Here is a 14,236-nt window from a genome sequence, read left to right as displayed (position 1 = left end):
AGCATTGACGCCCAGGACTTGGCCAAACAAGGAAGAGAACTGCTCTCCTATATCGGAAATCCTACAAGACATCCAGCACTTGGGGAGAGTTCCAGTCACAGTCTGGGTTTGGAAGACCCGCACTGAGCACCCAGTTTAGAAAATCTGAACTTAGTTCACTATCAACAGCAAAGAGATGCTTTGAGTTAGGAAGCACAGCCATGCTGAGCACACCCAAACTGTACCTTGTTATCCTGCATGTCTCTGTTGGCTCCATTTTTCAGCAGCACTAGTGTTGCTTCCACGTTGTTGACAGCAGCAGCCCAGTGAAGAGCGGATTTACCTGCAGGGAAACCCAACAACTTCAGTAACAAACCCAGGAGCTATTTTCTAAAGCACCAAGATGGACAGAGTACACTGAGGGAAGAAAGCAACTGCAGTGCAGCTCACAGCATATGAACATGTCCTGAAGTCATGTTAACACTTCGGAAATCACCATGCTGTGGCATACCCCTATGTTACCAAGATGCAGAGGGACTTTTGGCACTTGCTCTGGGATTTTTTTACTTTTATTTTTTAAATAACCTATCCACAGAGTCATGTCTGCAGTCCAGAAAATTCCAGCATATCCAACCCCGTATTTCTTCTGCTTCTCTTCCAGGACTGTCTAGCCAAGCCACCATGCAGCAGCCTGCAGTCTATTACAGATGGGAGGACTTCCGCAGGGGAGCCTAGTGTCTGATTTAGCTACAGAATTTACGAGCAGCCCATGCTCCGGGAGAGCAGAAGCCCACCCCTCCTTGCTTGCACCATGACAAATATTTGCCTAGCCCAGTATGTTGTGTTCACGTTACCGTGGTCATCTACGGCGTTCACATCTGCCTGGCAATTAATTAGCTCGGCCACCATTCCTTCCACAGCCAGACGTGCAGCCAGAATCAACGGGGTTGTTCCATCATTCATCCGAGCATCCAAGTCTGTCACTCTGTTTCGTATCAGGATCTGGACAACAAGGGAAGACAAATTTTCTTCAATACTGCTACAGACCAAAACTGAAGATTTGGCAGAAACTGAAGAGAAACTTTATAATGAAAAAGCAGCCTGAGCACTGAAATGCAAGGACCCAGATAATAGGTGACAGAGGCAAAATAAATACATGCCAGATGATTCACGCATGCTGAGTTCTTCAAGCTATTAATACCTGAGGAAACTGGATGTAAAACACAGTTTCACCTGGCCATCACACTGTGGAAGGTATGAGAGTAAGGCTGTGAGTGGACAGAGCGCAGCTTGGGCAGGCTCATATAATTAAAGAGCACAGCTACTCTAAAAGGGGTTCTTCAACTGCTGTACCTGGAAGACACCCTGGGCATCAGCAGCTACAGCTGCATGCAGGGGAGTCCGTCCCATGTTGTCCCGTGCATTAGCATCTGCACCAGCATCCAACAAACGTTTCGCAGCATCTGCTCTTGAGTAACGGGCTGCTAAATGCAGTGCCATCTCCCCAGTGCGGTCTGTTTGGGCCTGCAGGTTGGCACCTTGATAGATCAAATCTGTTATTATATTCGCTGAGGAATCTTCTGCATCCTCATCATCCTCGCTGATATCAGAGCTGCCCACACGCAGAGATGCCAACATAAGCGGAGTACATCCATCTGCAACAGAAGAGATGATATCATAGTAACCTGGCGGTTAAAGCAAAGGAAAGGAAACCCTCTCACAATTCTCTCCCCTTGAGCACCTACAGCTACAGACAATCCCTCCAGACACTTTAACCCAGACCTGGGTTAAATCCTGCCAGTCACTTTAACAGAGACCCTGTTCTCTTATCTTAAACCCAACAGAGTTAGCAAGTTGTTTTCCTTCCAAGCAGGACTTTAATACCTGCTGCAACCCCAAGAGAACTTAGATACTTCTCAATTAAGTAAGATCATTATAAAACAAAAAAAGCTTGCTGCTAAAGTGGAAAAATTCCTCAAAATGTAAAGGCTAGCTAAATTCCTCGAGAGAAGCAAGGTCTATAAAAATCAAAGACTTCAGATAACTAAGTATAACTATTCATGTGGATGTTCGAATCACATAACTGGGGAAAAGAAACAATTGACAGAGAAAAACTATTTGACCACTAGCCACTGACCGTTGGTGGTATTTTGCAGATATTAACCTGAAGTGAAATGCAGACAAAAGCCTTCATATCTTTTACACACCAAGGTCTTCATGAGAAGGACCCTGAAGTTGTGACAGTCAAGCACTGAAAGCTGAAAAATGCCCCAGGATGAGTGCCTGAACCAACCTCAACTTGCTTTTAGTAAAGTCCATGACCAGAGCCCTAAACAAACTGATCAAGCACACTCCGTACTTTCAAAGAAGTACACCACATAGGAAGGGACCATGGAACAGGATCTAATCCAGTATTATTCACTGGTGCACCAGTAGCATCCTACACATGCACAATGCCTTGTTCCCCACGCACCCCTCCATCACAGCATGGACTGCCCACAGATACAAATTGCTGGAAGTCTCACACAGTCTGAGTGCTCTGGAAGATACTGGGCTTATGTCTCTCCACAAGTCTCCAGTGATGGGTTCACACTGATGGGACATCCACAAAGGCTAAATTCACATTCACCCAACGAGGATCCTTGCATTGTCACTGGAAGGGGAAAGGCTTCTCCAAACCTCTAATTCAACTTAGCTCCCTTGGACAAACTTCCCTCTCTGCTGATCAGAGAGGGCGGTCCAGGAAGACTAGCTTATGCTGTTGATTTTTCACCCTTACTAATACCCTCCTTGATGCAGTGTAGTCAAGATTTAGAACATCTCCACATATTTTTAGCTACCCACTAAATGCCAAGTGCTTCAGTTTCAGCAGACTCTGAACATTACAAGACATTCACTACCTAAAACAAAGGACTTCAACTGTAGATGCTAACGCTTGCTTACTGATTTTACTACTTTACTTCACACACATCATAGGCACCTAGAAAGTAAGAGGGACTAAGATGGCAGCAGGAGTGGACCACTCTGTGCTAAGCACCCCACTGCAGCTCTGCAAAGGTGAACACAAATTTTGCTTCTCCAGTGTGGCTTGTTAGCAGAAATTCAAGACAATCTTTCAGCAACTGTCTGATTTATTCCACAGACAAGCAGTCAACCTTCCCAGACCCTACAGACAACAGCTTCCCTGCCTGCACAACTCTCGATCTACAGTGCATTATCTGCACTGAATGAAGTGTGTAAGCCCTGCAGAAAGCCATATGGCAGAATTAGGATTCTATGCAGATAAACAAGGTGATGATCTCCTACTGAAAATAATATACCGAGCTCTAATGCTCTGCTCCCATTTCCCAACTTCTGATCACCTAGCTTTCCTGACTCTCTATTTTAGGGCAATTCCAAAACTTGCTAGAAATCTGTCGTACAGTGTCGAGCACCCGCAGAGATCAGGGCTGTGGCCTCCAGGTCTGCTCCCCAGGCAGGCTGGCGGCGGCAGCAGCAGCATGCACGCTCCTCCTAGTGGCTCACAATCACAGGACACACAGGTTTACACTGAGCTACTTTCTCAGGATTTGTTGGACGGCAGCAAAGTGTTGACGTATGGGCCTGGGTTCAGTTCCAAGATCCAGTCCCGTCTACAGACCCTCTTGCCTGTTGTCCATGGCTATACCTCCTTTTGTGCTTCTCCCTCCCACTGCTGGCTCTGCTTCCTTGTCCCAAATGAATACTTCTCAGTATTCAAGTCAGGCTGTGGTCTCCTCTGTACTGCCCTGACACAAAGAGCAGAGAGACGGAGCACAGAAAGGAGTTTTCCTTTTCTCCAGCACCACAGCCCTGGGAAAACCACTCGCAGGAAAAGTCTTACTTGCTCAATCACTGCAGTCGTCCTGGACAGATCATGCCTAGCTGCTCTTCAGGGACACGGCAATAGTATGCATTAAACACTTGGAAAAATTAGCTGTCACCCTCCAAAATGTCTCTCAGGTATGTGCAGCTCTTTTCAGAGCTTTGTAAATTGGCCACACACGGGTAGTTTTATAAGGCTAGCAAAAAGCACATCCAGCTAGACCGTCACAATTAAGTGCTTGATGGACTACTAGAAAAAAAAGCTGCGGACACAATGCCTTTTTGCCTCCTTCTAGCTTGTTCTCTGAAATAGCTGGAAAAGAACCCAAAAGGATCCAGCTGGAGGCAGACACACAGCATGGAAAATTCCAGTCTGAACCACTGAAGTTTTAGTAACTGAAAAAGAGGGGCATATAATAGGGACAGTTCATCGGTTTTAATTATAGGTGGTGTTACCAGTTATGCCTATGATTGCATTACCCTGGTTACACACTCACAGTAACTCCAGTGAAAAGAATGTCCTCACCACTCTGGGGCACACAGAGAAAGAACAGTATAGGGAGACAAAGGTGACGGCAGCATTTTATAAAACCTCTTCTGTTTGCTGTCTTTCAAGACGACAGCCCCTGAGTAAATGTAAAACTCAGAGCGAGATGGTAAAGCCAGAAGTTCACTAGACAGGTACAACTGAAGGACTCATACAGGCACAATATACTGAAAGCTAGGATGTAAAGAACCCACTGGCAAAGTCTCTAGGCAATAATTCTATAGGAGGCTGGACCTCTTGGATACCCCTAAACTCGAGAGACTGCAGAAGGTGCTGGATTAAGAGACGGAACAACCCCTTGGTACATGGAAGCGTTTCAACTTGCCTCTCCTCTCTCTAGAAAAGATCTCTACTGTTCTACCTGCCACCTGCACCTGTGGCCAGGATCTAACTCACCCAGATTCAGATGGCTCCAGTCCAGACACCTGCACCCAAGTCAGTTAGCCTCAGCACCCTTCGTAATTAGGGGCAGTGAAGCATTACTGGAGTGTGAGCCATCTAGTCTTCAGGAGGCTTCTGCTTGAGACAGAGATGAACTGCCTCTCAGAAGTGCCTATTCCCTCTGCCTGCAAAGGAAGAGGAAGGTGGCTAGGGCAGATGAATAGCTACATTAACTGCAAGGAATATTACCCCTCCTTACTAACCCATTACTCCAACACTTCTCAGACTTTTAAAATGATTTCTTCCCCTGACAATAACTCGGCTGCTTGCTTCTGATGCCACAGACAGGAATAGCTTATAGCAGCTTGCTGCAAGCTTCCCAGTTGCATCTGAATGGGAGGAAAGCAACTCACAGGTCAGTATTATTCCATTGCTATTGTTGGACAAAGCTTTGAGTGAACGTGAAAATAAGCAGTCTGAAGTCTTAAGAACGTTATTGCCTGCACTTGGAAAGCTTTTACCCTGCCACACAACTAGAAGCTTCAATAGGGGAAATAAAGAAAAGCTTGAATTTGGCAGAAACTGATGGTTTATGTTCTCACACTCGTTACACAGAAATCCCTCCTTCCCTGTGCTTTGCATTTAGGAGAGCTAACGGGTCAATGAGCAGAAAAGACAATAGAAGAGAACAGAGAGAATGGGTCCAGTCATCATTAAATTGCATGGAAATATTCCCACAAAATCCAATAAAAAGCAATTGCAGCAATATCATCAAAATCACCTCTCTGCATATGAACAAGAGCCATGCTTGCAGCTCTTCTGACCAGGATAAAGTTCTTGGTCAACTCTCTCCTCTCGGAACACAGGAATCAGTTATTACCAGATAACCCACCCAGTCCCTTACCAGGTTACGCAGCCTTAGTGCTACACTTATAAAAAGCAGCATTCTTACTGCATCTAGTCATTTGAGACTGAAAGAGAGCGAGCCTGTGTGCACATGTGAGTGTTAAGGAAGTCTCCTTCAAAGTTCACAGTTGTGTTACGAATTAAATGAGTTGATCACCCTAAGCTGAGGATATAAACCAGTGAATAAAAAAAAATAATTAACAAGTTTGCTTGCGGCTCTGTTCCAGCACAGGTGTCTCACAAACTGCTAATCAGAGTATACCGTCTGCCAAAAGTCACCTTATTCAGGAACAGGCTATCCTTGCTTCCACCCCAGATAACAGACACCTAAGGTATAAACCCTGCTAAGTTGGTCCTTAGTGAAGTCTGGCAAAAATCTCTGCAGTGATCCAGCCGGAGAAGCTGGGTGTTATTTCCAGCACAACTATGTATTCCAAATTTCTGCCACAATGGCATTCTGACAATATCTTTTAGTCATGCATTGTTATAAAGGAGATCCTATAGCTGTAGTTCCTACAGGTGCTTGCTAAGTGAACTCTTCTTCTCCTGGTTACATGATATTCCATGTGCTACAGACCATGATCCAATCTCTCCAGCTTTCTTTTCTGGAGCACACATGAGCTTTCCTTGAGTACCATAAAATTTCTGCTGGTGTTTCTGTATGCTCCATATAATTTTTAAACGTTAGCAGTCCCAGTCATTGAAGACAGGGGAGGTCGGTGGCTGGCTGGCAGAACACATGGACACTTAGAGTACTGACCTGGCCCTCTGACATTGACATCCAGAACATCCACTTCTTGATCCGCTTGAGGTGGTGTAAGGGCTAGTGACGTGCTCCCACAGACGTCTGCTGCCTCCAAGTGCTGCTGTGTCCACTGGCGCTGATCTATCTGCTCATCACCTTCTGGGAGCAAGGCTTGATCCTCAGCCTGAACACAGGAAACAAGCAGTTGCTTCAAAATGCTCATCAAGTGGCCAAAGACACTGGAAGTTCTTGGGGTTTTCTCAGTTTTGTTAGGGTTTGGTGGTTTTTTATTGGGTTTTTTGGTGTTTTTTTCATTTGTTTTAAGTTAATGACGGTGTCCGTTTACCACTGCTTGGCATTCTCAGCTTTCACACTCCCACCATATGTTATGAGGCCTGAACTGCAAGACATTACACTACCATTAACCTTCTCTTCCCTTTTGATGCAGCAGGGCCTGGATAGGGAGGGGACACTGGAACAGAAGTTACCTGGTTTCTCTTCTGGCTTGTGGTGGCAGTGTTAACCCGGGGATTTGCTCCTCAGGTATCATTAGTTACAAATCCCTAAGCAAAGGGAGGCTTTGAGCAAGGGGCATACTCTGGAAGTTAATGCAGCTGTTTTCCTCACTAGCAGTTTCAGTTTCAGGCAATATTCAACTCTTGAAGCTCCTTACCTTTGCTCTCTTTGGCTGAGGTCCACCATCACCTGCCCAGTGTTCACTTGGTCCAGAATCTGCCAGGTTACCCTCTGGTATCTGGACCGACAGATTTCTAACAAACAAGGAGAACACATCACTTTTCAGGCTGACCAGGTGCTACTACTGCTACTTACACTAGCCTGCGGAGACCAAGGATGGAATGCTTGCAAGTTTGGTAGCTTGCAAACAGAGGGACCAAGAAATTAGAAATCTCAGGCAGCCAACAGTGGCTTTAAATGCATTTAGAACTGCTAACTCGGTTAATTCAATGGAAAGCCAAAACCGCATAAATGGGATTCTTCTTTTGAAACTTTCCATTATTTCGGAGTCACGTCTTTAACGCATTGAGATAGATGTATTAAAAGCTCGCTGCCACCTATCAACCTAAAAATGTCTCACCTATTCCAGGAGGAAATTATGCAAACAGTACCCAACTGCTGAACTAAACAGAGTCAGAAAACCAAACATAACCAGGAGATCAGATTCCTTACTAGCATTTTATAGATTACAGTTAAGTTCTTCTGTCCAAAACAGATGTATTAAAATTTAGAGAAATAGCCTAAGAAAGTTCTAGCTTAACAGGCAGCTTTCTCTATAGACTTACGTGCCTTTAGTGAAAGATTTATACACCGCATTCTCAAAATCCTCTAACAGGCTAATAAACACAGTCAGTGGCCTAAATGCAAACTTACTTGAGTCCAACAGCATCTTCCCCAACTGGCTCTCTGCGCTTATGATTACTAGGATCCCTGCGCAGAATAAAGCCCTCTGGGAGCCACAGTGAACCATGTTTGCGCTTACGCTTTGCCATCATCACACCCAAGAGAAGGATTAAGAGGATGATCAAAGCTGCCACGGCAAGTAGGTAAAGCAACTGGGTCTTCGGTGGTAACAAGGGTTCACCTAAAAATTCCAGTTAAAATACAATGAGATTAACAAAGTAGAGACAACAATCTTAAATCTACATACTTTCTTTTCTCACTCAGTCTTCCCCACAGAGACTGTATTGTCTCTATACTGTGATGCATTTAAAGCAAAGGCTTGAGGAAGTTTAGGCTCTGCTGCAATTGTTGTAAGAATACATCCCGTCTTTCTGGCTTCCCCTGATCTTGTTTCTCAAAATATTTTTTAGAGTATACGACTGCTGAACTGAAGATCCTGCTCCTTCCTCAAGGGTCCTGCTGGCTGAAGACAGCCACGCTGAATCAGTGTAGAGAGAGCTGATCTACATAAAGATATGAGCATGAGCCAACTAGGAATAGTGGTATTGCCAATCTAGTACAAGGTTGCAGCCGAGCCTCAGACTTAGGGACAGGGGAGCAGAAGGGAAAGGGATTACGTATGGCCAGAGGAGAAAACATCTGGTAGGCTGAGAAATACCCACCACGCTTTCTAATGGCACTTTTTTCATTGAATCCATGGCTTAGAGCACATGAATGGTTTTTAGTGCAGACAAGATCACTGCAGTGTGTGGTGCACTGCTGCAGCACATGACAGACTACTGTTTCGACAGGTATTAAAATGACTAGGCTCCAAACTTAAATGCCCTGCCTTACTAACCAGATGTCCCCTCAGAGCAGAATAAGCATATTGCATATACATACTTCCATAACTGGGGATGAAAAAGTTAGCTCCCAGAAACCATACCGACCAGTGAGACATATTAAGATGATGATCAATAATCTGAGCATGAATTTTGAAAGTCCAAGTTTTCTGACTGCCTTTCTCCACAAGCAATTTTCCCTTTGCAATTACTTACTTTGGACAGACACGAAAGGATAGGGCAACATGCCCTTGATGGCCTGAGCAGCTAAGAGAGCTGCAGCAGCTTCCGTGTTCTGAAAGCACTGCTCCGAATCCTCTGCACACTGACGGTTGTCAATCTCCAGGAACACCCTTGTGCTGCAGAGACAGAATAAGAGGGCACAGAAGTCAGCGACAGAAACTTTTGCCAAAGCACTAGGTTAAAACGCAGCTTTTTCAGTTAATCTTTCCACCCCAGCACTGAACTTGGCAGTTGCAATAGCTTTACATTTCCTCATAAAAAAGACTACAGCCCTGGAAGGTCCAGAATGCCCCAGACACCTACAAGCAAGAGCTACCAGCATTACAAGGCCAGCGGAACACAAAGGCATCCACTCACCCAATGACCTCTTGCTCTAGTTCTCTGTGCTTGCGAATGACCACAGGTGATCGCCGACTCCGTGCTGCCGATTTCTCCCCATAGTATGGGAATACCATGGGGTTTCCCTGAGAGTCCAGCTTGATTCTCAGATTGGTGTGCAGGAGAGTTCCCAAAGTGCGCAAGAAGCTGCGAACATCACCCAGTAGCTCGTCAGGGGGCATCAACACCACAATGATTAGGGTCCCTTCTGCCAGCTTCTCGGCTTTGTCACCAGCACAGTCCAGACCGTCCCAGCCACACTCCTCACTATTACAGCCCTGGTCACAGCGGCCATCTGCATAGTGATCTGCACAATACTTGTCATACCTAGAACAGTGAAAGGGTTACAGGCAGCATATAGGACATACACATTCTGTACAGTATACCTGCAGTCTAGGGGCCAAGGCCTTACATTCTTCACAATCATTTGAGGTAAAATAACACTCATATTCAGGATATAAGGAGAAGAAATATAACCCCAGGATAAGCTTGCAATCTGGCAGGGTGGAAGTAGGAAGCACAGAACACCCCAAGAACACCTGGTTCAATTCTGGTACCAGTGGAAGAGAACTGCTTATTCTGTTTACTAAGACAAACCTATAACACCTCCTGCCTCACTAAGGGAGAATCATCACAGCAAAGCTGTAGCGTTTATCACAAATAACTGAAGAGAAAGAAGTGCCATGACAAACAAGCTAGAAAACACATTTAGAGGTAGCAAATACAGCTGGGATAAAAATACAGGTATTGCTGGTATGGAGTGAAATTCAGGATAGGAGGCAGTGCTATTAAAATCTAGTACAAGGTGAAATACCTCCTATTTACATTTCCACAGAAAGCAGTGTACATCCATCAAGCAGGTTAACACATTACCATTGCTCAGGCTACCAACTTAGTTCATAGCATACAAAGTCCAGAACTTCTTTCCAAAAATAAGATGAGAAGTATACAAAGCCGCAGAAACTCCTTGATGTCAAACTCTCAGCAAGAGCAAGGACCGGCAACAGAAACAACGGAAGAGATGGGAGCAGCAGGCATGAAGCATACCAACTACTGAAAGCGCTAGCAGGAGATGTATTAGTGACACAGAGAAACCATTCTCAGAATCAAGCCTTACTTGCATGTTTTGCTATTTTGCTGACATTCAAAGTTGTCAAACAGGCACTCGGGTGTGTTGCAGAACTCATCACACTGTCCATTGAAAAGCATCCAGCAGCGCAGTGAAGAGGAGCAGTTGGCCCAAGGATCTTCCATTGTCAGGGAGCAGTCGCCTCCATCCCACTGGCAGGCATGAGTGTTACAGTCTTCATCACAATAGCCATCTTTTGCTTTTTCCGCACACTGGGAATCCAAACATCCTTGGGGCTCTGGGCTGAAAGTTACGGGCTGTTCACACTGGCTGCCTTGGGTGTGAACAGGGCACTGACAATAATAGTAAGGAGGCTGAGAATGAGGGTGGCAGCTTCCACCATTCTGGCAGGGGGCACTGGCACAACCCGTGTTTGTCTGGCATTCCTCTCCCACAGACAGCTTGGGGCAATAGCACCGTGGACCAGAAGATGTCTGGATGCACTGCTCCCCCTTCTTGCATTTCACTTGTCCACAAGTACTGTGGCTGCTGAACTCACATTTTGCTCCAGAATAACCCTATGGGCGTGAAAAAAAAAAAAAAAAAAAAAGGCAAAATAATCAGGCTCACAAACCTATTCTTCAACGCTCCAAAGGCTGGAGGCAGGCTGTCACGTGCAAACCCTTTGTCCCCCATAATTCCTCTAGCCTCACTGCAAGAGCCATGATTTTCTGGATCTAGCCTCAGGGGCAAACTAGGAACTTATAAGGCTGCATTACATTTTGAAATGGACTTAGAAGAGCCACGAACAAGGCGAATCTTGCAGTAAGCACAGAGAACACAGGATAGCAAAAAAACTGTTGAAATTTAATGCCAGGTTTAAGACAGAAAAGCCAGCTATCCTGCCTCAAGAGCAGAATTTTTTGGGGTAACGACAGGCAGCATCATTCTCCTAGAGCACCTGGAAGCCCTGGGTTTCCCAGCTAAGAAGATAAACTAGAAGATGTGGGTAAAGAATGTCCAACGACACAGCTTTGCAAGCAGTACAGAAAAGATTACCTTTACCTACTGTGGACCAGTGAAACTGATGAAACTGTAGCTAGAGAACTCTACAGCTGAGGCAGGCAATTCAGTTTCAGGATACGGTGCTTACCGGAGGACACTGGCAGATGAACCCATCTGGCATATTGCTGGCAACAGCACAGGTACCTCCGTTCTGACAAGGCTTCCGGGGACACACATCTATTACACTCTCACAGTGACGACCTGAGATGTAGACACACGGGGAGAAGAGAGCAGAGAAATGTGTGGGTGTGCACATCACAAAGCAAAACACTCCAATGAATAGCCAATGAGCCAAACACTCCAGTGAGACCATCCCCTCAAAACAGGTAAGGCACATGTCTTCCAATAACACATGCTCTCTAAGTCGCCGTAGGGGAAGGCACAACCCTAGAATCCACAAGGAGTATTTGGAGAGAGCCCACCTTGTCTGCTTCATCAAGAATATGTGTGACCCAGCCCAAAGACAGAATTTGCTGCTGTCACCCCCAGGTCATCCAGGCACAGAGGCTGAAGGTGCTGTACCACATCAATTTGGTGGTTCCTAAGACTTCTTTATTTTTTGGGAGATGCTCAATGAGTCCAAAGGCAAATCACACTCTAACCATGAATGAACAACCCTCAGGACTAGATGCAATATGAGTGAACAGGACAAGCAAGCAGTCTGTCCTCAGACTGATCAGCTAGGCAGAGGTCTTACTGCACTGACTAGCATTTGCAGGAGCTCCCAGAGTCAAACTCTGACACCAGACTTTAAAAAGAGGAGGATGACCTAAGCATGACTTGGACCCCCTAGGAAAACGTTAATAGAAGTCTCCACACATGTGCAGCCAAGACTGACTGCTCGCAGACAGGAGCAGACAGGGCAGGATACCCCACAGAGTCCTGGCATCCTATCAGTCATGAACCACAGCAAAGCCACCCCCTCCCCTCCCAGGCAGAAGGGTCAATGTGGAATGTGCAGAAGACGAACAGCTAGAGGAAGAAGCATGCACCCCTCTGTGCCTAACATTTCCAGACAGATTTCATGTCTGAGACGCGGCAGCTCTCCCTGCTCCTCCTAGGGTGCAGCAGTTCTGCACTCCCCACACCGCAAGTTTCAGCAACCCTTCCATGAGAGCTGGAAGCAACACGAGGCATAAAAGCAAGCTTAACAGACAGGCTTAAATATAAACCTGTCTGATGACCTGCACCAGTGTCCCACTAGCTAGCCTAGCTCCACTTCTTCCCTCATATGTTGCTCTTTTAGGAACTTCTTTTGTCAGTCTAGGTAATGCTACTACATGAATTCTTCAAATGTGTGTCTGTGTGATTTCTTTGCATCTGACAATCACAAATTTAGTGAAAAATCACAGCATCTTTAGCTTTTAAGAAAAAAAAAAGAGCAAAAACTACTGGTAAAGCATGCAGGGAAGGTCACTGGCAAGCAGGGAAAGTGAAAGGTTTTAATGGAGGAAAACTGAATATGTAAGAAGTTAAACTGACATGGAAACTGGTAAGCTGAAAGTTAAGACACATCTGGAGACTATCAGCCCAAACTTATGCCCAGTGGGAGGCAGAAAGCAGAATAGCAGAAATACTAACAAAGAAGAGATCTAGAGAGAGACATAAGTTTGCGCAGTGTGAAATTCTTGCAAAGTTGTGATTCAAACTTGGATTGTGAAAGGATCACATCATTAAGCTAGGAATGTACAGTCTGTCTATGCACAGAATATTCCATCCTGACCACATCACCAATATAAGGAAGAAAGGGAGCAAGGAGTAGAAAAGAAAGCCAAAAGCTAATTATGGCTACCATGACAGTGATTTATAGAGAAAATTCATATGCTGCTTTGTAAAAGGAAAAGCCATGGAGAAGCTGACATGTGAATAGTTACACTTCCAGTATTAGAAATATGAAATTATGAAGGAGAAGTACCACAGAAGAAAAATCCTGGCAGCCAAGTGTCTCAAGAGATTCCTTTGTCTGAGACAGCTCTGGAAGCCAAATTTCTTAGAAGATTTAAAAGAAGGATTGGTTTACAAACTAAGACATGGTGTAGGGAAACAATCAGCTATTGTAAAGGGAAGTGACTAGATAACACGACTGCCAGAAAGGGAAAGAATGACCATTTTTCAAGATATTACTCTGAAGTTGGAAGTATGTTTATGACTACTCACCAGTAAAAGCACTACGACAGACACATGTATAATCATTTATCAGCTGAACACAGTCCAGACTTCCACGAGGGTTACAAGGATTAGAGAGGCATTCATTGATATCTCCCTCGCATCGCTCGCCTGCAAAGCCTGGGAGACAAATACAGCTGTAGCCCCCGATCTGGTCAATGCACTGCCCTCCATTAAAGCAGCGGGGTACTCCTGAGTCTGAAACACAGTCATCGACATTCTCCTCACAGAAACGGCCTGTCAAGACAGTAAAAAGCAACAATTTGAGGATACGGTGTCATGGCCTCATTTCCTACTGCTCATCAAGTTTTAAGACCATGTCACACACAGTCCCAGATATAAACAGGTAAAGATCCCAGCTTAATGCAATCCATACTGTCTGCAGACAGACAGCCTCAGATCAGACCTAGGGAGCATGTGTTTTAGATCCAGGCTGTTCTCAATGGTAGGTCATATTGGTATTTAGCAGCTTTCATGCTTGACTTAAATTAAGGGCATAATTAAAAACACAAACCCAACACAAAACCAAAAAAGATGCACTCAATTTAGCCCTGTGACTGAACATAGCCAGAGAGCCCTGTGCTGCCCTTGCAAGGCTGCAAGCTTCCCACCATTCATTTAACTTGGCGGTAACCCTGAAACTTGGCAAAGTGCATCTGTAGCGAAATCATTAA

At 45.2% G+C, this 14,236-nt stretch overlaps 1 protein-coding gene across 2 annotated transcripts in view; it reads right to left on the bottom strand.

The window, feature by feature from the left end:
- Positions 1–14,236, bottom strand: part of NOTCH2 (notch receptor 2) — an 88,566-nt gene that overhangs the window by 4,421 nt on the left and 69,909 nt on the right. The window contains exons 22-32 of one of the 2 annotated variants that reach the window (XM_075038402.1): positions 13,554–13,799; positions 11,485–11,597; positions 10,380–10,909; positions 9,242–9,589; positions 8,858–9,000; positions 7,791–8,001; positions 7,075–7,171; positions 6,417–6,585; positions 1,333–1,634; positions 834–981; positions 225–322 (exon numbers count right to left, since the gene is read on the bottom strand). In XM_075038402.1, the coding sequence (XP_074894503.1) occupies positions 225–322; positions 834–981; positions 1,333–1,634; positions 6,417–6,585; positions 7,075–7,171; positions 7,791–8,001; positions 8,858–9,000; positions 9,242–9,589; positions 10,380–10,909; positions 11,485–11,597; positions 13,554–13,799 (2,405 nt within the window). Of the gene's footprint in view, positions 1–224; positions 323–833; positions 982–1,180; positions 1,225–1,332; positions 1,635–6,416; positions 6,586–7,074; positions 7,172–7,790; positions 8,002–8,857; positions 9,001–9,241; positions 9,590–10,379; positions 10,910–11,484; positions 11,598–13,553; positions 13,800–14,236 lie in introns of those variants that run through there. The other variant, XM_075038403.1, reaches the window with a different exon arrangement.

This window comes from Buteo buteo, chromosome 10 (genome assembly GCF_964188355.1).
Source record: "Buteo buteo chromosome 10, bButBut1.hap1.1, whole genome shotgun sequence".
Classification (NCBI taxonomy): Eukaryota; Metazoa; Chordata; class Aves; order Accipitriformes; family Accipitridae; genus Buteo; species Buteo buteo.
Note: the sequence above shows the minus strand (reverse complement) of the source record. Positions and strands in the feature narration are given on the sequence as shown.